This window comes from Larimichthys crocea, chromosome I, assembly GCF_000972845.2.
Source record: "Larimichthys crocea isolate SSNF chromosome I, L_crocea_2.0, whole genome shotgun sequence".
Lineage (NCBI taxonomy): Eukaryota > Metazoa > Chordata > Actinopteri > Sciaenidae > Larimichthys > Larimichthys crocea.
Window position 1 is genome coordinate 42,671,986 of NC_040011.1, and position 22,776 is coordinate 42,694,761.

The window sequence follows — 22,776 nt, forward strand, 5'->3', positions numbered from 1 at the left end:
ACACACATATGTCTGTGTGTTTGTGTGTAAGCTCACCCAGAGTAGGGAGCGTCCAGTGACCAAGCCATGACTGGCAGCCGCACAGTCACACAGCAGTTTTTTTGCATTTAGAGTTTGGATCATTCACACTTCCTGTTGGATCAATACGTTTATTTGTTGTTGGGGTTTTTTTACCAGACAGGTAAGGAGGAGGAGGACATTGTGGTTCAGTTGGGGTAAAGCTGTGTGTGTGTGTGTGTGTGTGTGTGTGTGTGTGTGTGTGTGTGTGTGTGTGTGTGTGTGTGTGTGTGTGTGTGTGTTTTTAAAGGTGAAGTTGGGCCTTGTTTGCATGCGTGTGGCTGGATCCAACAACTAGAGTTGCAACATCAGAAAGAAGTCAGAGATTGTCTCGATCCAGCTCCGGTTTGTTGGACTCAAAACATAAACTCAATAAATGCACATTCTGCGTCATGTCGCGATTGATACTGCTCCTTCTTATTGAACGTAATCAGATAATCAAATGTCGTAATTCACTTGGTGAAGTGCCACGAGGTCCCTGAGACTGCATGTTAGTGATACTGTTGGACTGAATGTGGTGAATGAGTTTGCAGTCCGAAAGAAGAGGACAGCTGGGATGAACAGTCTGCAGCTAAATTTATATGCTGTCTCATGTGCCTATCTATCTATCTATCTATCTATCTATCTATCTATCTATCTATGAAAGATGGGAACAAAGAAAGAAAAGAAGCCAATCTTAAGCTTGTGTTACATTTTGATACCTTATTTTGAAAATCTGACATAGACGTAGGCTTGTGTTGCCATCTAGGGCTTTTATTTTGAAAATACAGCCTAGATTGCCCCCTTAATTATTTGTACTACTACTTCTCTCTCTATGTCTCTCTATCTATAATCTATTTTCTGTCTGTGTCTCTATATGTTTGTATAACTGTATACAGTCATACTGTATATGTGGGTTTAAGTGTGTGTGTGTGTCGCCCAGGTCGATATCAGATCTGTCGCACTGGTTGAAAAGTCTGTTACATCCGTTTGGGAGTATAAAGGCTGGAAGTGACAAGAAAAAAAAGTTGTCAGTTATATAGACTGCAGGGTGAGACAACACAAGACACAGCAGCCAAAAGCTGAGTGGGTGGCAGATTGAGGTGAGGAGGGGGGTTCTCAGTGCAAGCCTGGCATGCCTGCATGACGCTGTGTTCAGCCGCTGAGCCGTGGTTGGTTAACAGAGAGATCAGGTGACCCAGTCCGGGCTAATTTAGTCCCACTCGCAGACAAGTTGAGGAGTTAGGAGAATTGGAGAGTTGGAGGTGGAGGGTTAAGAGGATTTTTAGAACGATGCAAATGAGAAAATTCAAATTTATTTTGTTCACCAATGTTCCATTTTCGACCCAGGTGCACCTTTAAAATCAGCAAATTAAAGCTGCACCAGGTGAGATTCTTTTGTAGCATTGCAGAAATCTGAAACTTCTCCATCAAACAATGTTTACACGGATGAAATTCTGTGTTGTATGGGCAGAAAATCAGACAGACATACCAACCGGCACTGATGTTTTCATACCTTCCTCTCTCAGTATGGCGATGCTGGTCCGTTGGTCAATTTTATGGCAATCCAAATGACGAATCTTATGAATTCCCTTCTAATGCAAACATCAAGTAAAGTTTTCCATTTGTCCAAATACCTACAAGTGATTGATATTCCCATCATCGTCAGCTGTACGTTGTGTTTAGTCCTACAATGCTAAGGCTAAACGATGAGTAGAATGATCAATATTAATGCTAAACTTTATTGCATTTAGCTCTAAGTATTCCTCACAGTGCTGTAAACTCTCAGTGTTGTTGTTATGGGAAGTGTGCTATTTATGTCATTACTGGTTAATGAAGCTCTTAAATCAAGCAGTTATCTCCAACAAATGCAAAGCTGCCAAAAACTTTCACATCTCTGTGGTCTATTGCAGTTTGGGATAACCTGGAGATAATTTAAGTCACAGCAGGACAGCTGGACTCGCACAACTGTGAAACTTATTCAGGGGCAACAATACAGTTTGATATGTATTTAAAATAAAGATGGGAATATGAAGATTTCATTTGCAACACCTTTGTTTTGAGCTGGACAGCAGTTTATCCCATCTGGTTTCATTCTTATAAAGAGTTTTTCTGAACTTTATTAAGTAACTAACTATAAAACAACAACAATATCTAACATGAAACTCATAGTTTTATTATTGCAGCTAAGTAAAGCATCAAGTAAAATCCAGAATAAGATGGTCTGTTATTAGTAAAGTTGATAAAACCGCCCCTTACACCATGTGTATTGTTGTGATTCTGCCACAGTTGTGTGTGTTTTGGTTCACAGTGGCGAATATGTGCAGTCACACTGTGTGCATGTATATAAACTGTTCCTCTCGTCCTGCAGCGGCTGATTATATTGTTCCATAGATTTTATTGTCTCCCGTCGATAAAAGACGAGCCCACAGACTTTATGTAATGATCGCCCTTAATGGTTGATTTCAACACGGCCCGCTCATCCGGCTGTAGAATGTGGCACTGCTGCGCTAAATCTGTCCACAGCTGAGATCTGCTGGTGGTTGGAGGCTTGGTGGTGTTGTGTGCAGGGCTGGAATTACACAGTGGGTGGTTTGTTTAAATTTAACAAGGTTTGTGGGTAGGTGTTGGTGTTTCCTCCTCTTTTCTCCTGAAAGCTCATCAACCAGGATCTATATTTATATCTCTCATTGGAAGTTTGTGATTGTTTTAACGACTGCTGTGCATGTTTTGTAGAATATTATATACAGTATACGCTGTGAATGTATGGAAGAGATGCCAAAATGATGCCGCAGAGAGGATATTTCTATGGCAACAGCTGAGAAATGAATCACCTTGCAGTGTTTTCCTCCGTCTTTCTACCCAGTCATACATCTATACTGCCACACTCTGAACACTTCACCATGTCTCAGAGGAAACTAAATGACCGAGTTCCCCGCCGTGACTCACTGTGCATGTCTAACTCACTCCAGTCTGTCGAGAACAGGTGGCTCTGCCTTTGAAAACACTCTTAATAAACACCTCTGAATGTTAGAGAAAGTGCAGCCGTCCTCACTCATTCCCTGTGTGCAGCAGCAGCAGCAGCAGAAACAGGTGGGATGACGAACATCGACCCAGGAGGAGGACACGGGGCGTTAAAAATACCAGCCATTATTCCTCATTGACACATAAACTCCAGAGTTGTGTGGCAAAGGTCAAAACACTCGAGTGCGATGGCAGAACATCTGTTTGTTGTGTTAAGTTGCACAGGATGGATTTGATTTAGACGTTTGCAAGCAGAACTGATATTTTAGGATGTCAGAATGATCGATTCATGAATATTGGACTGATGAAGAAACATGCTGCACGCAGAATAACATACAAACAACATCACAGAGATCCTTCTCATTCCACATCAGGTCTAAAATCAGTCAGTCAGTTCATGTATAGACCTACTCTGACCGTACAGACAAATATAGACCCTGCGGGCGGGTATCTATTTGTGGTGTAAATCTCTTAGTACAATGTGTTTCTTAATTTATGGATGAAGATCAACAGCCTGCAGCTTCACACGTGACTCAAGGTCACTACTGTAGTTTAATGGGTCAGTCAGGGACTGCGGTACACTTACTTTAATCCCTGCAGGAGCAGAGCGTGCTCGCGCTGATGCATTAATGTGTGGATGTAAATGGTTCGAGTTAGACTGGCTTCCTAAAGGTGCGGTGTGTGGTATTTAGTGACATCTAGTGGTGAAGTTGTAGATTGCAATCAACTGAATACAATTCACCTCACCCTCCTGTTCCAAGCATGAGGGATAAACTACAGTGGGCTTATTCTAAGGTAATAAAAACATAAAGATTCCTATTTTCAGGTTCAGACACAAATGAAATCATGATTATGGTAATTATCATATTCCATTTCTGCCAGTAGTTCCCCTTAAATGTGTAACATTTAAGGGGAATCTTAAATGTTTAATCAATCAGCAGCAGCTGTTTTATATAAGATGAATGATATTTAATTTTAATTATTTTGATGGTGCACTTTGCTACAGTCAAACTTTATACTAATGACGGATATTACATTGGCAGAACTGAGTGAATGGCACAGGTACAATCAATAAGTCGGTGTGATGGGATCAGACCTCGAATGAGGAGTACATGAGGACTTAGCTACTGGAAAAAGATGTATAATGTTTTCTGTGGTGCTGGAAAAGCTTTCCAAACTTGCGTTACAAACTTGGCATGGCCTCGAAAAAACAAGGGTGTTTACCAGGTGTAGGATTTAGTGGCACCTGGCAGTGAAGTCGCAAACTGCAAACAAATGAATACTCTTCCACGTCTCACCCTTTCCTTTCATGTGTCTAAGAAAAACTCGCATAAAAAGCAAAAGTCCAGATCTAGATCAGTGTTTGGTTTGTCTGCTCTGGGTCTCCACAGAAGAGGACCCTCTTATATAGATATAAAGGGCTAATTTAGGAGAAAGCAAAAACACAATGATTCGTATATTCAGGAGATTTAATGAAAACATACAAATGAATATTGTATTCAATTCCTGACAATGAATTCTTGCTGGATTAACCCTTTAATTGGAACATTTCTCCACCCTTCATTTGAGATTGTGAAACTTTCGTGCTCGTCTGTCATTGTTGAACTTGTCCACCGCTTCCTGCATGTCATCCCTCTAATGCCTGCCGGGCAACAGCTTAGTAATGCTGTGCGAATGCAGCTTGTTGTCACTGCCATAAATCCTTTGGTTATGTAACAGGGGGACAATTGATACGAAGGGTTCAGCAGCAGCTGTTGTTGTATCAACAGCGAGACTTTAACCGAGCTGCACACAGGCACACCTGCTTGGGGGCGATTATCTGAAGGGGAAAACTGGATGTACACATGGATGTTGTACATGCTGCGGCTATTTTTTCTTAAGCTGTGATCCTCTAGTTTAGACTGTGTTTAATCTGTGTTGATGTTGGTGCTCTGATCCCCATATAGCACTTCCACGGAGAGACAGAGACGATAAAACTCAAATAAAATCGATTAAAGTCGGAGCAGAGGCAAAGATCTGATGTGAAGCGAAGTTTTAGCCTCCACTGTTTGTCTGTGTGTGTCTTGTTAATGGAGAGACAGAGATTTATCTCAGGTCAGAGAGTCTCTGCTGTGCTCAGGAGGCAGCAGAGTTTAATTTAGCCCGGAAACCTGAACCTCAGCCTCCTCTGTCAGCTCCTTCTCTGGTCCCCAGGATACAGCCACAGAGGGCAGCAGGCTGGGATTTTGTGGGTGTGATACGATGAAAGACTGCACATATCTTCAATTAGCTGTATTACCCTGTACTATTGCTACACACAGTGAGACCATGATGGGCACACTTAGGGATCTGGTACGTAGGAAGAGTTTATATTGCAAGTAAACTCACGAGGCGGTACGGCTCCTGTCAGGAGGTTGGGTTGTCTGAAAACGTTGCAAATTCCAAATTTAGAGTTCGAATGCTTCACTCCAGACCTGAGAGTTGAAATAACTTTTTCATTTTGTGTGTGTGCTTGTGTTTTTACATTTACAGTACTATGTATTCTTGTGCATGAGCGTATACATGTGTGTGTGTGTGTGCGTGCACGCTTGGTAATTCTGTGGTCATACAAGGAGGTCAGCGAAAAGCAAATGGGAGCATGAAAGACATGACTGAATATGTGTTAGCCCTCATGCATCAGTTTAATTTATTAACCTCTGAAGTCATTAAGGACAAAAATGTTCAAAAAAAACTTTACAAATTCATCTTTTTCTGCATGAATCTCTTAAACAACTTCAGTCTTGGTCAAAACTACCAAACATTCAATCATTTTTTGAGCAGAGATGAAATTATATAGGAGATTCATGCTGAAAAAAAACATTAAAAAAGTTTTATAGCAGGTTACTTTTTCTTTTTTTAATTGGAAGTGGACATTTTTCTTCGTCCTTAATGAGGGCAGCACATCTTTTCACAGTGCTCTATTGATCTATTAGAAACATTTAAATTTAAATTCCAAAATTAGAAACATGAGGGACAAAAAAGTCAAATTGATCATAATAAGAAGGATGCAAAATAATTGTCTAATAATCGTCTCGGTGTTGACTTCTTTGGACTTGGCTCGACTAGTCTTGGTCTTGGACTTGACACAGGTTGTCTTGACTACAGCTCTGCCTTCAGGGTACCGCTCATGACACCATCAGTGTCACGATGGGGACGTGAGATCTGAAGGGCTCCTCTGCAGTATCAGTTTAGGCAGAAGAGAGTATGTTACTTCTCTAGGATTGTTCTTTCCTATTGGATCCCACCTCTGCAGTTAAAGGCTTTAGTGTCTTTTGTTGACCACATGTGCTCTCAAAGCCCTGCTTATTATTCAGAACACAGTTTCTACAACACTGTGGTAAAAGCCGTGGGAGGGAAGAGCCTAACATGTCTGACACTCTGCTTCTGTCTTTGTACTTTGTAGAGAATAAAATAACTTCTGTCACTGCCTCCTGGAACGCCTGAAACATGGCACAGTAAGTCAAACCTGCACCCGCCCACACAAAGTACACAAGTAATCACAAAACCTCCATAACCTTTTGTAATTAACTTCAGAATAACATGTGCCGCTTTGTGACTGTGCAGCGTCCAGAGGGTGCAGAAGAAGACCAGCACCATGTCCCTGACCATCTCCTCTTCCTCCTCTGCGTCCTCCTCTCGAGAGCTCGCCGCCCACTCCTCCAGCTCCTCCTCTGCCGCCTCCTCCTCCACCTTCGTCGCTCAGAGACACTCCAGCCTGGTGCAGCCGCTGTGTGTCAGCCCTCAGAGGGTAATCACATTATATCTAAATGATACAAGTGATGTAGCTCATAGATTGAACTCATGAAGATGTGGACTGTGGAGTACAATTAACATTACAGACTGAGAACATGCTCCATAGAAAGCATAAGAGGGGACTGTACGTATGATTTACTCGTTCAAAAGTTAAGTTAGTGTTTTCTTTTCCAGACTCAGAGTCCCATCTACAATCAGCAGTACTCGGGGAGTGGAGTGGCCCCTACTTTTGTCAAGGTAAAACACACTTGTGCTACTTCCACAGAGAGAAAAACCATGAAATGATGATGAACGGTCTCTCTTTCCATTTCTCTGCCAGTGTCTCCATGACGTGTCCACGGTGAAGGGTCAGCTGGTGGTCCTGGAGTGCAGACTGAGGGGGACTCCTCCCCTGCAGGTCATGTGGTACAGAGAGGACGAACAAGTGCTGGACTCGGACGATTTTAGGATACTACGCAAGAGTGAGTTGAGGCGGGTTGTTGTGTTGGCAGTGGGCTGGAGTCGTGAGTCACAGATTCCAGTTGCAGAAAACAAATTGAAAGTTGTGCAAAAGTCCTGTAGGACCAGAAAATATTAAAGATCCTCAGCCTGTAGCTAAAAAAGTTGTTTTTACGGTAAAATGCTGTGATTGACAGAATTTTGCCGTAATAAATACGGCATCCTTTTCTAATATAACAGTAAAATGATATTAGTATTGGTTTCACTTTTATTGTTTCACGTTTAAGGTTGGTGTTTTATTCCATATTTTAAAAGGTCTGCAGATTTCACAATGAAAAACAGTAAAAGACCGTAAAATATGCCATTAAACATTACAGTGTTTTACTGTATAATTAACAGTCTGTCATTGAAAATACTACTTTATTCTGTATTCCCTTAAAATGGCATATAAATAAAGGTTTACACAGTCATACTTTGTGGCATTTTACGGTCTTTTACCGTCGTGGTTGTAAAGTCTTACATCCATATTCACAGACTCTTGAATTTAAATTTATAAAGCTGCACGAACAAATGAACTTCAATATCACCACTGACTCATTATCTGCCAAATATAATGACACCAAAGTGACACTTATTCATCCATGATTAACACCTTGTCTTTCAGCTGCTGAGCGACTTGTTTCAGATGTAAAAATAAATTTCTCTCTTCTCGTTTCCCCAGAGGCCAGCTCTGCATCAGTGCCAGGTAAGTACAGACGAAGCGGGGGTGGGAAGTCCCGGATACTTTTACCTCTTCTGCCCTCTAATAATCACTCTTTGGTTGAATAGCTCTACTAACTAATCTCTGATGAGCGGTTTAGGTGTTGTTTCATTTTAAGGAGACACAAGCCAAATATGTTGAGAACCACATGACAACATACATGGCTTCATATTTCACATCATATTTTAGGTTTAGAGCTCAGAGTCAGTGTGGGGGGATAAAATGTCTGTTTGTATGTTTGTGTGTCTTCCATGTGTACCAAACATATCCCCAAACTATTTATACCAACAGTGAGTAAAGTGAGTTGTAAAATATGGTCTGAAGATATGAGTATATTTCTATAACAGTTAGACATATTGCAGCTGTGATCCTGTGTGTTGCTGTGTGTCTGCAGAGGAGCTGTGTACACTTGTGATCACAGAGGCCTTTCCCGAAGACTCTGGCATGTTTAAATGCGTGGCCTTCAACTCCTTCGGCACGGTATCCTGCTCAGCAATCCTGGAAGTTTACAACGGTTAGCCGTCCACTCATATATATACATAAATATATTACTGTAATTTATCTGTATTATACAATGAAAACGACCGCCTTGCTTTGCACACAGATTTGGAGGAACAGCTGGAGATCGAGGCCATTCGCCAGCAGGAAGCGGTTCCTGTCAGAGAGGAGGACAAGGCGATGTTTGAGCCGGAGAGCAGCGAGGACTTTCCCTCGGAGCTGCCTGACTCCATGAACCTCCCCCCGCCCGAGTGGCCTGACAGTCCTCTAGAAGAAAACATCCCCACTGCAGAGTGAGTACAAGGTGCACACACACACACACACACACACACACACACACACACACACGTCAGTCAGCATTATTTTAAAACAGTGATCGGCTTCATGGGGATTTTCATTGTGCATGATAACAAGCAAGAAAGCAGTCACTCATCTCTCACAGACAGGAATGACCTCTGACCTTTGACTTTATTACTTTTATTTTGGAGTGTAGTGGGTATTTCGTTTACGTGAATTGTTCAGGAGCAAACGTTTCAAAGGAATTTGTTTGGATGGATGTAGATGGATGCATGGGTGGTGCAATGGTTTACGCTGTTACCTCACAGCAGGAAGGTTCCTGCTTCGGCCCGGTGTTCTCATGTTCTCTCTCCTCGTCTGTGTGGGTTCTCTTCGGTTACTCGAGCTTCCTCCCACAGTCCAAAGACATGCAATCAACAGGTTATTCGGTGACTCTCTGGATGTTTGTGTGAATGATTGTTTGTCTGTGTGACACTGATGAGGATGAGCGGCTACAGAAATGAAATGAGATGGATGATGCAGTGGTTACGACTGTGACTGCCTCACAGCAAAGAAGCCTGGCTCCAATCTCGGCTGTGCAGTTTGTGCATGTTCTGTGTCTGTGTCTGAACCTGTGAAGAAACTTGTACCAAAACTGACCCAGAGTCAGCCGGGACAGGGTCCAGCCAGCCCTCCACAACCCAGATGAGGAAGAAGAGGTGACAGAAGATGGATGGATGGTTTACACTGCTGTAGCTCCTGTTTATGTCCAGAAGAGGACGCTGTTGTATTATTCTAAATTTGCAAAAACCATTTTCAAGTTCATTTCTTTCTTTCTTTCTTTCTTTCTTTCTTTCTTTCTTTCTTTCTTATAATAATTAACACTAATAATGGAAGAAATAATGCAGCATTTGAGAAGGACTTCCATTCAGTTCAATGGATCTCTGTGTTTGTGATGACGACATCCATTTTTTTTTTTTTTTGGGAAATTTAAACCAATCGGCTGGACGCGCGCGTTCCCGTCTCTCCTCCTCATACCCACGCCTCGTGAACGCGCGGTGTCACCTGTCGCAGTCCAGCCTCTCTCTCTCTCTCTCTTCACACCGGGCTCTGCGCTCACGCAGGGAAAGTTGAATTTCATTCAGCCTGAAACTGAAGTTTAAAGGAGAGTGGTGCAGAAACATTTGAACGAAGGTAAGAAAACATCCTGCTTGTGTTTGCACAGGTGAAAGATTCCACTTTTTATTTATTTATTAACCTGCTGGGAACTTTTTAAACTCTCCAAAGTTTCTAAATTGGCGTTAATATTTAAACTTCCTTGTTTATATCATGGAAACGTAATATCCTATGTCCTCTTCAAAAGGTCAAACTATGTTTGGAGCACTTGGAAATTGGACTTTAGTCTATTTTGGGGGTTTGTGTCATCAGGGTTGGAGCTCTTTCAAACAGGTCCAGAGGAAAAACTGTTAATTTGAATGGTTAATGCTCCACATCACTTATTTCTCAACACCCACTTGTCTTTTAGGCTTGCCAAAATAAAGCTAAAGATATTTTAAAAAGTCATTTTGTTGTAGGTTTTATATTATTTTGATAAGACGCTTGGTTGTACTTCAGGTAACTTTGGGGATTTTTGGAGTCTGACACATCTGCATACATCTAAAGTATTTAAACTGAGCTGAAATATGAATTGATATCTCCCTCTGAGCTGCTTCAATGATCCACCATAGATACATGTGTTTATGGTGCTGCTCAGTTGTGTTTGCTGCATGCCACACAGCCCATACTTTAACCAAGTGGTACCTTAGATAGAGCCATGAGCTCATCTGTAAAGTGGTACTGTGTGTGTGTGTGTGTGTGTGTGTGTGTTTTACCAGCAGACATACTACAGAGCTGGTATCATTGGACATGTGATACAGGTTTTTCATGTGTGAGGAAATCCAAAAATCACACACAGCCACTGATCAACAAGTCTGCCAGGATGCTGCGTTCACAGGCAGTCATATAAAATGGAAAAACGACACTCTAATCACCAAAATAAACCACGAACATGAACAGCAGATGAAAAATTGCACATTTTTAGTGAGTATTTGCATTTTTAGTGAGTATTTGCAACATTTTTTTCTTGAGCTTTTGTATCTTTTGGTGTCTGATACCGTTCAGTGAGTGTTTCTTGGTGTGAAGTATGCTCGGGCCGAGTGTAATGTGTCTCACTCTATATCAGGGTCCGGGGCTATGATCTCATCTGTAATGTGAAGTGCAGGCATGGCGTCCATGTCCTTCAGAGCTACAAACAACAACAGTTGTTCAGAAACTTTTGGCAGTGGTCTGGATTTTAAGGTCATGTTGAGGTTCTGGGGCCAACTTCAAGTTTATTTCATTATTTGGGAAAAGAGGGACTGGATTATCTGTCGTGTGAGGTGCCTCTGTTGGTTTGTTGGTTGGGTTTTTCCTTCGAAACGTGATGAGAAGGTGTAGTCATTATGCTGGAGAGCTGTGAAGATGAACTGTGGTTTTTCTTTGAGACATTTTTTTTGGCACATCTAAGATGTGATGGATGATGGATGGAGAGATTTTTGTTGTGATCACCAGGTAGACGGATTGATGTACAAATGAATTAAGGAAATGATGCTCACAGTTTGATTTCTCACCGCACAAGCTCTGATGCAGGTCGAGACTTTTCACCAAAAGTTCTGCTCAGCGTTCATATTGTTGTCCCTCTGTTGTCGCCGGTCATACAGAGGACTTAGGACAGCTTAGCTCCTACCCACAATGCCATGCAGATCTGTGTGTGTGTGTGTGTGTGTGTGTGTGTGTGTGTGTGTGTGTGTGTGTGTGTGTGTGTGTGTGTTAACAGGGTTGGGTCACCAGTAAAGTGTCTGCACCTGCCAGCTGATGTCCGAATTCCAAGACCAATATAGCTTTGCCCACTTAATGACACAAACACAAATACACATACTGTACTAAATCTCTCTCACACACACACACACACTTTCACATGGTAGCATTTAAAACACAAAAAGTACAACACACACTGATCATCACACTCAATAATATCCAGTCATACATACAAATATTCATGGTGAGCAGTGCTGCTGTTTTACATGAACAGGTAGATAAGATGTGAAGCTGCAGACTTGTTTCAGAGTTTCTCTGTTTACTGTATATGCTCATCAGTGACAGGTGTTTTTCATAACATTTATCATCGCTGCATTATATTCAGGTGTGACTCTTCAGGACGGTTGAATGTTGTTCATGTTATTAGCGCTCCCTCTGCTTTGATACGTCTGCTTTTATGAATATCAGTGTATATGCTGGCCAATAATTTTTAATTTCAGGAGCTCTTAATCTTGGTATTATTCCTTGCTAGAGCTGGATATAATCATCTATCTCTTTATTTTAAATTTTGATATCACCCTAAAAAAATAATTAGAGCCTAATCATCTCTAGATTATCGACTGATATTGGCCGATCACAGACATGCTGGTATTGTCATGTATATTATCTGACATGCACTGATATGTACGCTGCTTTTTAATCATTTCACGTATATAATTCAGAAAGAAAAGTCACTGCTGTGATTCATAATACTGTGGCAAACGGCACAGAGTGAGCAGATTTCAACGTATATGTTAAATTATTTAACATGTTAATAAAGATTTAACTGAAATATTCTTTGACAAAGTTACGTGTTAAAGAAAGGAGTCTGCATAGTCACATCAGTGCAAATATCTCTTTTCATTTCAGCTTAAAAAAATTAATGTTTTGGCCTCTAAAGTCAGTAAAAATCCAATATTGGTCAGGCTTTATATGGAATATGGGTGCTGTACTTGTTTATTTTTGTGGTTATGTTAATGTATTTATGTGACACTTTGTTTAGACTGTGGCAACAAATTTCCTTGTAAGGAAAATAAAGTATTGATCTAACAAGGTTTTAGTCTTTTAGTTAGTCTGATATTTAAAAAAATAAGTTCAGTGAGACTGAAGTTAGACCATGGTCCAAACACTTAACACTAGAACTTGGATTACCTCCTAATATGTGACGCAAGACACATTTTTTTGGCACATCTAGAAACCATTTTTTACCATTTTCACCATTTTCCCTTCGCTCCTCAGGACAAACGTGACTCTCCATCTTTGTGTTTCAATCCAGAACCATGATTACAGTTTGAGACACTAGGTCAGCTCATGCTGGCTGACCCAAACCGTCTCATGAGAAACACAGAAAAACAGTGAGCGAGTGTGTATAAGTAAACGAGTGTGTGTGTGAGAGAGAAGAGAGAGGCTGCTATTGTCATTATGCTGCTGCATAGCCCGGACTACGTGGTAGTCATGGGAACAACATTCTTTCCTAGGAGAAAAGTAGAGGACCAGTCAGTCTTGGTATTACAGGAAGAAAACCACTGAGTGGGCTGAAATGGGAGCAGACACTGTGATATCTGTTACACTCATTAAACAGTCCCTGAAGTACGACGGCAGCCAGATTGGAGCATTTATTCTGTATTTAAAGACAACATTTTGCTCAGTTGATGACAGGCTGGTTTTGAAAAGTTGAGTAATGTCGTGGTGACATCAGCTGATCCGAAATCAGCATTGGATTAGGGTGAGCATGGCAACCGCTGAGAAATAAAAGATACAATGAACATTTTGTCTTGCTTACGCAGTCAACTTCCGAATCTTGGTGTTATTTCTTGCTAGAGCTGAACACGGGACAGGAACAGCCCGGAAATCACACATCCCTTTAGTTTCAGGAGCTCTGTTGTTGATTTTCATCATCACTTCCTCGGACTCTCGGCCGCCGGTGAATATAATCCGATCTCCGCTAAAACACGTCTTGCTTTTATCTGTCAGTTTTCCAGAGCCTCAGGCGGCCAACTACTCATCTGAAGAGCTCTTTGGTCGCAGCAGGGAGGAGGGACAAAGGTCAACGGTGGTCACTGTCAGAGCCTGTACGCCCAGCCCTCCCCCTCCACCCTCACCAACCCAAGTCAAGGAGGCGACCCAAACGCCCAAGCTGTTCACCCCAAGCAAGATCAGCTTCTCTGTAAGAACATTTCTGCTACCAGAAGACAGTAAATACATGCATTCTGTATGCAGGCAAGGAAGTATCTTGTGAGGAGTTGTAGATATGTCTATAACAGACTTCCTGACTTCTACTTTGAGTATTCGAGGTGCATGTTCATTGGCTTCATCCCTGCGAGTGGAAATGTGTAAAAGTTTCTGAATGTTTCCTCTTCTTTACACTCCAAACTCCACCTGAATGTGTGTGTGTGTGTTCTCTCTCCTCCAGTCCTCCCAGTCAGGAGGCAACAACATGAACCTGTCAGACCTGCCTACCTTCACTGCCAGCGCCTTCCCTCCCAGCGCCTTTAACTATGAGCGTCCGAGGCATTTTATTCAATCGCAGCCTTCCTTCCAGGCTCCCAGCTATGAAAGTGTTCTGCGGGAGGCCCAGGAGAACCAAAATAACCTCAACAGTCCCCAAAATAGTCCAATCGTTACGGAGACACAGAGTCAGACTAAAATGAGTCAGTCTTTTTCTCAGTCTCAGTCGGTGTCCAAGTCCTTGTCGCAGACCCAGTCGCAGTTTCAGTCACTAAGCCTCAGTCAGAACCAAACCCAGTCTGCTGTACCGATCCCGATCCAGATCCAGACCCAGACCCAGGCCAACGGCATGAGCAAGTCCTCTCCCTCCTCATCCAGCGTCAGCTCTCCTATTTCCACCCCGGCCTCTTCTTCTGCAGCGGCACCTCCTCTCTCCTCCACCACCCCCTTGCTCAGTCCCTCTGACTCCACCACCAGCACCTCTTCCCCTTTCCCGGCTCCCTCATCCTCTCTCCCCCGCACCACCATGCGTTCCACCATCACCCTCACCCCCAGCATCGCCAACGCCACCGGCCTCGGCAGCGCCACCCTGCCAGCGAACCAGGACACCATGTCAGCACCCGCTGCTTACCTCTGCTCTGTGCTGCCCTCCCAGTCCGCCTTCTCCCCTTTTTCCCCCTCTAAGCTATCTCCAAACTCCAACTTCCCCCAGCCCTCCATCTCCCCATCCCGCTCCCCACTCTCCCCATCAAGCCCTCTCCTCCCGATGAGGGCCTCCTCCTCTCCTTCCTCCCAGCCTCGCTCCCCTCTCTCTCCGACCTCCTCCTCTCTCTCTCAGCCCAACACTCCCAACAGTCAGAACAGAATACCGCCTGCTGTGGTCTCCCTGCCCGCCAACTACAAGGGGACGCCAAACACGTGAGTCAAAGTATTCATCGATTTGGCGTGCACGTGATTAGATGTATGCACATGCACATGATTTGTGTCCTTTGTCCGCCAGCCTTCCCAAACCCATCCTGAAGAAGTCTGTAGCTCCTCGGCCTTCTTCCGCTCGCTCCACAGACGATGACATCCAGGGCTCCAAAGACGCCCTCATCCAGGATCTGGAGAAGAAGCTGCGCTCGAAGGAGGCCAGGAGGAGAACCAGTCAGGTGTGTGTGTGTGTGTCCTGCGTTGGAAGTCCAAGAAACCTACATTAAATGAAAACACCCCTCCCACCATCACACCCTCACACACTCTCCAGCCCCCTTCAACCCTGACACAGTGTGTGCCTGTTTGAGCCTAACAGAATACAGAAGTTTACCAAAAAAAACAAATCACAGCACACTTTTAAACGTGTGTGTGTGTGGAGAGAAAAAAAGAAAAATGACAGTTTAACAGTATAAAGCTTCAATTTCGACAGAAACTGTCCTATGAGGAGCGTATGGCTCGTAGGCTGCTGGGTCCAGACAACGCCACCTACATGTTTGACCAAGACAATCTTTCAGACTCACAGATCGACCAGGTACGACAGCAAACTTTTCTGTAGTCAGTTGGACATCATCATCATCATTTAATCACAATCATCCTTCCATCGTATCATTTCTAACAGCGTGTTTCTGACTGACTCGTGTGTGTTGCAGTGCTGCATTTCATGTTGGCTCGGGTCAAAAAAAAAAAAAAAGAAAAGCCATTAGCTTTCATCCTGAGTGAACGAACACACATTATTACCATCGTTTGGGTTTGAATGGCTGCAGAGGGAGCCCATTCCCCTTCTCGGGGGCCTCCTGATGGGCTCCCGAGGACAGAGTTGAAAAAGCCTGGCAGTGTAATCAGCAGCGAGCTGCCTCATGCTGTCATTTTGACCAGTTGTGTGTGTGTGTGTGTGTGTGTGTGTGTGTGTGTGTGTGTGTGTGTATATGTGTGTGTGTGTGTGTGTGTGTGTGTGTGTGAGAGAGTGTGTGTGCGGGATTGTTCTGTCAAAAAGCCTCTGTCGCTCACAGGGCTTTGCACCTTCTATTCTCTCTCTCCCTCTCTTTTACACACAGCACCACAGACACACACACACACACACACACACACACACACACACACACACACACACACACACGTCCTCTGAAGCCAACAAGGTTTGTCAGTGGCTATTTCTAGCCTGCTTTTCTGAGAACGAGCCCCTTTCACTGGTGACAAAAGGACCACTGTGTCAGAATACACACACACACACACACACACACACACACACACACACACACACACACACACACACACTGAGTTACCCTCCTGGCATTTTGTCAAGCTGTTGACCGTTACAGTTAGTTTTTCGAAATTAGATCCTGTGATTACCTCTGCTTATTGTCGATCTGTTCTGCGTTACAGCCACCAGAGTCACCGGAAGGACGACACACAGGTGGACTATGGTAAATACAGTTTATAATTATTAAACCAGAATCATCCCAGTCAACATTAGAGCCTTGAACCTTGATGTTTCAGTCCAGCATGGACAGTATTTTCTTTACCTATCTATCATCTGTGCAGCTGTAAAACAAAGAAGAGTCTTACGAAAAGAATGACTGCTTTTCAGGTCTTGTGTAACTCATGAATGAGTTTCTGTCCATGGAAGCTCCTTGCAGTCGTGCACGGTACTACAGGTTATATCACAGAAGCCATTAGATGTAAACAATCATTTAATATTTTAGCGTTAAAATCTTTAAAATATCTGACATTGGACTGAGATCTGTCAAGGGATGGAAAGAAAGTTTGTCGATGTAAAAACTGCCATGGCCAGTTTCAAGATATCTGAATCTCCTCTCCTCTTTACAGACACGCCCACTTAATGCTAATAAGACACTGATTTGGTGTTAAACAGTACTGCTTCTGCTTTTAAATGTTATTTTCAACCTAGTATATTGGAATATTTTTGCAAACTGGGAATAGTTTTGAAATTGTATAAACTGGGTCGACTGGAAAACTCTTGTGTTTCAATGTGATGTTGTATTTCTGTGTAATAATGTTAGTCCCCATAGTAGTCATGAGACCTTTTTTTTTTAAAACCTCAGTGTATAAAATGACACGACGTCTAGGATAATCACAGCCTCATGAAACTGTACAACCACAAACTAAAGACAGATATCACCGAGTTTTTGATATCAAATCACAGCAGGAAATTTTCTGTGTCTCCTAATGTGGTATTTTATTATTCAAGTGGTGAAAAATGGTTCAACATTGCACCAAATCTACCAAAATGGCTGCAACAACACAAGCTCCTAATCACAATGTTTATTCCAGATTTATGGCTCGAAAACTCGACAGTGTTTTTCTGATTAACCTTCAGTATTCCAGCTTCCACTTCTGTTGTCGTACGACGAGCCCCTAAAAATTCTCTATCTCTCTGTCTAAAAAAAGATGAAAATATCTTATGTGTAATTAGTTTCTCTTGAGTTCTTAAAACTAAGGAAACTGTTGTACCAGAGTGACATTTATTCCCAGAAGAAACAACATTTAAAGCAAAGCTTCAGGACATTTTGACTTTTTTTATACATGAGGAGTATTTATTTCTTTATTATTCAAGTATTTGTTATTCCTAATTATAGCCCAAGTATAGGCTTACTTAACCTCTACATTGAGTGTCTTGTAACACCCAACTGTCAGTTGAGTGTTGTCAGATGAGACAGAAATGTCTCCAGTCCCTCTCATTCAGTAGCCATGCTGTCAGAGGACAGAAACTGGAACAGGGACCAGTAGTAATATGGTTACTTTCCCTGTGTGCCCTCACTGGTGGACTGTGAAATTCATCCACTGAAAGTGAATGATGAATAAATTAGTTCTGTCTGCCTGTCCCTGCAGGGGGAGGCACCACTCAGGGACAGATGAGAGGGCAAACGAAGGCTCAGCTATCCAGGAGAAATGTTACGCTCCTCGCTTCCTGCAGATCCCTCCAGACCTCACTGTAGAGGAGGGACGCTTCTGTAGGATTGACTTCAAGGTGAATGACACACACACTCATACACACACACACACCAAGGGTGTCTTTATTTTCAAGTTTATTAATACTTTTATGTCTGTGTTCATTCAAAGTCAGGGGCTCCATCATGATATTAATAATAATGCTTTTGTGCGAGTTAATGGGAATAAAATAAAACTTTTCTGAATCCAGGTCGGAGGCCTCCCGACACCAGACGTCTGCTGGTATCTGGACGGTAAAGCCATTCGTCCAGACGACTACCATAAGATGCTGGTGTGTGAAAAGGGGATGCACTCATTCATTATAGAGATCGTCACAGTGCACCATGCCGGAGTGTACGAGTGTGTGGCCAGGAACCGAGCAGGAGAGAGCAGATTTACCATGAAGCTTGATGTATTAGGTAAAAAATGTTCTCGCATCCTGTTTCTAAACAGAATTTCATCGTCGTGCAGCGTAATAATGACATAATGACGATAATGCGACCTCCTCTTCCTCTCTGCAGCCCAGGAGGTTCTCCGTCCTCCCACCTTTGTCCAGAAGATGTTGAACTCCAGAGCTCTAGAGGGCGACACTGTGAGGTTAGAGTGTAAAGTGGACGCTTCTCCTCCTCCACAGCTCTTCTGGAAGAAAGATAAAGACATGCTGCGCATCGACCCACACAGAATGAGGTGAGGTCAGGATGAAGCACTTCATTACACATTAACTGCACATCGGAGTCAGTCGATGACTCTGAAGGTCGATAAACACGTCAAACCTGTCAAGTGTTCAACAAAGCACCTTTTGTTTTCTGCCTCAGTCCCGTGATCAAGTCATGTTCACCTCAGCGTCAGTGGTTTTCTCCTATTAGGATCCAAACAAACTATTCAAGATTAATCTGGTGGAAGAAGCAACTAGTTAAAGTAACTGTTCATCAAGTGCAGCAGCATTAAAGAAACTATAATCACTACTTTTATATTGTCAATAGACGCCAGAAAACCAAAGAAAGAAATCACTTGTAGTGGTAAACAAGCCAGATATTTCCCTCGGGAGCTGGTGGAGACCAAAAACAGAGCTAAAAGAGAGTAAATACTGGACATATAACCTTCATCGGATCAGCTTAAACATGAAACCAGTGAATAATAATGTTGCTCCAGATCTGCTGGAAGTTCCTCTTATCAACTTAAAATATGGTAGCATATGAAAATAATATGTAGGGGTGCCGGTTGGCTCATGTGGCAGACGCCACGTACGAAGGCTCAGTCCTTGAAGCTTGAAAAGCCCCAAAAATATCTTTAAAATATTGTTTCTGCTGCCCCAAAAATACAATTTCATGTGTTTACTGGCCAATGCTACAGTCACAAATCTCTATGAATGGCCATGGATTGTTCATGTACACAATTGTGTATTTTAATGTGGATTGTTCATTAAAACAACACAATTTCATGTAGAGTCCCGATGGCAGGTTACATCATTTAATAGGATAATTGCATACACACAGCTTATCCTGCTTGCTTTAAGCGCTGTTTCATTTCTTGGTTATTATTTTAAATGTTAACTCAGTGAAGACCATGTCTCTCTTTGTCTGTCCACAGTCTGTATCAGGATGGCTCAGGCCGGCAGTGCTTGTTGATAGAGAGGCTGATGAAGTCCGACGCCGGTTGGTACACTCTCTCTGCCATCAACGAAGCTGGCATGTCCACATGCAACGCCAGGCTGGATGTAGGCAGTAAGTCCTCCGTGTGCTCTTCTGTCTATGCAAATTTGCTTTAAAGAGCCCGTCTCCGCTATCGGTCGTACGAGATAACCCGGTAGTTACCATAGTAGCCCGGGCTGTAAAATCAAACAGCAGATGGAGAATGCTGAACGCTACAGTGAATCCAGCCCTACAGACCGGGACACGTCAGACAAATGCTGTTATGTGATCGAGGGGAAACTTGATGAACATACTTTCCTAAAGAATACTGTGTAATCACCAAGTCAATCCACTGATGAGAGAGAGAGAGAGAGAGAGAGAGAGAGAAAGCTCACCGGACGAAAATACAACACAGCTATTAGGTTTCTTCTCGATCGCATAACACGCCATCTGCTCCGTGGAAACAGAGCTGAGTGAGAGGACTAACAAAGACAAGTATTTGACCCTCTGTCACACCTGAGCGGACGACTGTACACCTTATTATCAGACCTGAAAGTGAGTTAAGAGTTCATCTGAACCAGGACTCAAGAAAGAAAGAAAGAGGTTTCACAGGGTGAAGCATCAGCAGAGGAAGCTGTTTTGTTATTTACTATTTCTGCATTTTGAGTCTTGACTGATACACGATTGTGGTTGATTACAACTCGTACTTTAACTCTTAAAATCTGTTTCATAGTTTTATGAGTTTGAAAACACAAGGTGAAGCTGTGGATCTATTGTCTGCTCCATCCACTGAGCCATGCTGTGCCGTGCCGTGCCGTGCAGGGTAGAAGAGTTATTTTCAGACACCTGGCATGAAAGGAATGTTTAGCCCAAGTCGTCTACCAGTAAGATCTGTCGCCACTGCTGGTGTCATTCATTATTATTAATAGAGATAAACAAAGCGTGTGCAGGTCTGTTAGACAAAACAAAAACAAAAAAAAGACTTTTCTCGAGAGGTTAATGAGCTCTACGGCTCCACTCTCTCCAGAAAATACAGTTTTATGCACATGTAACGTAAAATTAGGTTTTTCCACATAGTAGTCACCTTTTGGAGGTTCAACACCATTAAAACTGGTCTATCGATCAAAATTAAGTACATGTGTAACTGATGAGTGAAGGCTTAATTCACCCCTCCTCTCTCTCTTCCCCTCACAGCTCGCACAGCCGCGCCCATGAAGACGGCGCCCCCTGGCTCCAAGACACTGAAGCTGCTGTCCTCTCTGAGCCACGTGCCCGCCCTGACCGTGGAGAGCCCGGCTCAGCACACCGCCCCGCTGTACGAGAGCGAAGAGCTGTAGAACCCGCACACACACACACACACACACACACACACACACCCTCCCTCCTCCCACACCTCAGTCACATTTTCAGATCTCACACATGTCCGGAGGGCCGGAGTCAGATAATCATTGTTTGGTACAGAATACAGAGTAACAGCACTGCAGCAGACGAGGACTCATGTCAGAGTACTTCTGAGGCCAAGCAAGGCCAGGCCAGGGTTCATTAATGGTTGTGTTATTGCACAAGGCTGATTATAGTTTAACTTCAGATTACTTGAACGAAACAAGTTGTACATTTTCAAGATTGCAGAAACTTTGTCTTCACTGGAAAAACTTTAAATTACTCAAAACATGTTAAGAAAGAGAAATGTTTCGATAGTCATGTGCCTTCTGATGGAAATAACCCCACGTCATGTTATCGATCTGCTGCTCTTGGTGTTTTTCCTGTTCCTGTTCGTCGTCTGATACCTTTCTGTCTCTTCATCTGCCCGTTCTGGTCTGCCCTCAGCAAAATGGTGTGTGTGCGTAGGTCATGGATGTATTAATAGAGCTGGGTACGGCGTGTCAGAGTCAGCCCCTGGCTGCCAAACCGCAATCCTCTGGTCCTAGAAACCATTTTGTCCACCGCAGAAAAGTGCTGACGTCACAAGGGTCACTTATCACTACTTGTTATTGAGCTCTCTCTCTCTCGGTGCACGCTGGGTAAGCGCCTTTCATTTGGAATAACTGTGCCTAGATTAACTACAGCACCAACACCTATCAACTGCACTTTAATCTCGACAGCCGTCTGCCCGTCACTCGTCTCCTCCAGCTTGTGGCTGAAGAAGGAAGATTTTTGTGTTTGAGCGTCTGAATTTAAATGTTTGTCCCAGAATTCGATTTCCTGTCGCCTCTGCTGACGTGTGTCTGTAAAGTTAAATAAACTGGAATCAGATTTTTTAAACTAAACCTCCCCCCGTCACCTCTCAGACTCTCCTTATAAATTCAGCCTTGTGTCTTTTTAAAATCAGTTTCTAAAATACGGTGTACGTGAATTAAGCTATTTATTTGAAGTTATTAGTTATCAGTGTTGGGACTCTCTTGGCCCTCAGAAAGCTCAAACCAGAGGTGTGGACAAGTTGGACAAAAAACAAAAAACAGGCTGTCATCCTGATACCGGTTTCTACAACTGAACACGAACTCTGATCTGCACTCAACACTCAGACATAACTTACTTAGAAAAGTTGACATCGCATCTGCAGTGCAGATAAGACTTTAACACTTCACTCAAGAGGAAATCAACATTTTGTTTCTTTCATTCACTCGGGAGTGTTCAGTTGAAGTAAACGGTGTCAGTATATCAGCCTGTAGCCCAGGTTTGCCAAACTCTCCCATTTCCTGACCGGAGCCTTACAGAATAATCCATCAAAAAGAGGCTTGATCTGCCGGCTTACCTTGGAAACTGCTAGTTGTTACTGCCAGACATAAACTCATTTCACAAATTAAAAACCTGGTATTTTTGGCTGGATCTGCATGCAAACTGAAAATCTGGTATTTAACCCCGTGTGGCCATAAACTCTGATGTTTGGATCAAACTGGGTTAAACGCTGGATTTGCTTGAAGCAGAGTAGTTTTGGTAAGTTAGGTCCTTTCTGTTGAGATTTGAATCTGCAGGTATTAAGTGTGTATTCTCCTGAAGTACTGTTTGTTGTGTAAGAACTTCTACATATCACTGGATGAATGAGGAATAAAGTTCATGTGACTTTATCTTTGCCTCCTGTGTGTATACTGTTATTTGGAC

The 22,776-nt window shown here is 42.9% G+C and overlaps 1 protein-coding gene across 3 annotated transcripts; it reads left to right on the forward strand.

Moving 5' to 3' along the window:
* On the forward strand, window positions 1-22,742 carry myot (myotilin). 3 transcript variants are annotated; one of them, XM_027281078.1, is made up of 18 exons: window positions 1-181; window positions 6,482-6,533; window positions 6,643-6,826; window positions 7,006-7,068; window positions 7,151-7,292; window positions 7,991-8,014; window positions 8,424-8,543; window positions 8,634-8,820; window positions 13,652-13,844; window positions 14,091-15,043; window positions 15,126-15,276; window positions 15,528-15,629; window positions 16,481-16,521; window positions 17,948-18,086; window positions 18,258-18,465; window positions 18,568-18,733; window positions 19,637-19,770; window positions 20,872-22,742. In XM_027281078.1, exons 2-18 carry the CDS (start codon window positions 6,526-6,528, stop codon window positions 21,012-21,014), a joined length of 2,958 nt encoding a protein of 985 aa, XP_027136879.1. In that variant the 5' UTR covers window positions 1-181; window positions 6,482-6,525; the 3' UTR covers window positions 21,015-22,742. The 3 variants fall into 3 exon arrangements, with proteins under 3 accessions (XP_027136879.1, XP_027136887.1, XP_027136884.1); XM_027281083.1 differs by lacking the exon at window positions 1-181 and adding an exon at window positions 5,373-5,391; XM_027281086.1 differs by lacking the exon at window positions 15,528-15,629 and having other exon boundaries at window positions 2-181.
* The last annotated feature ends 34 nt before the right edge of the window (window positions 22,743-22,776 follow it).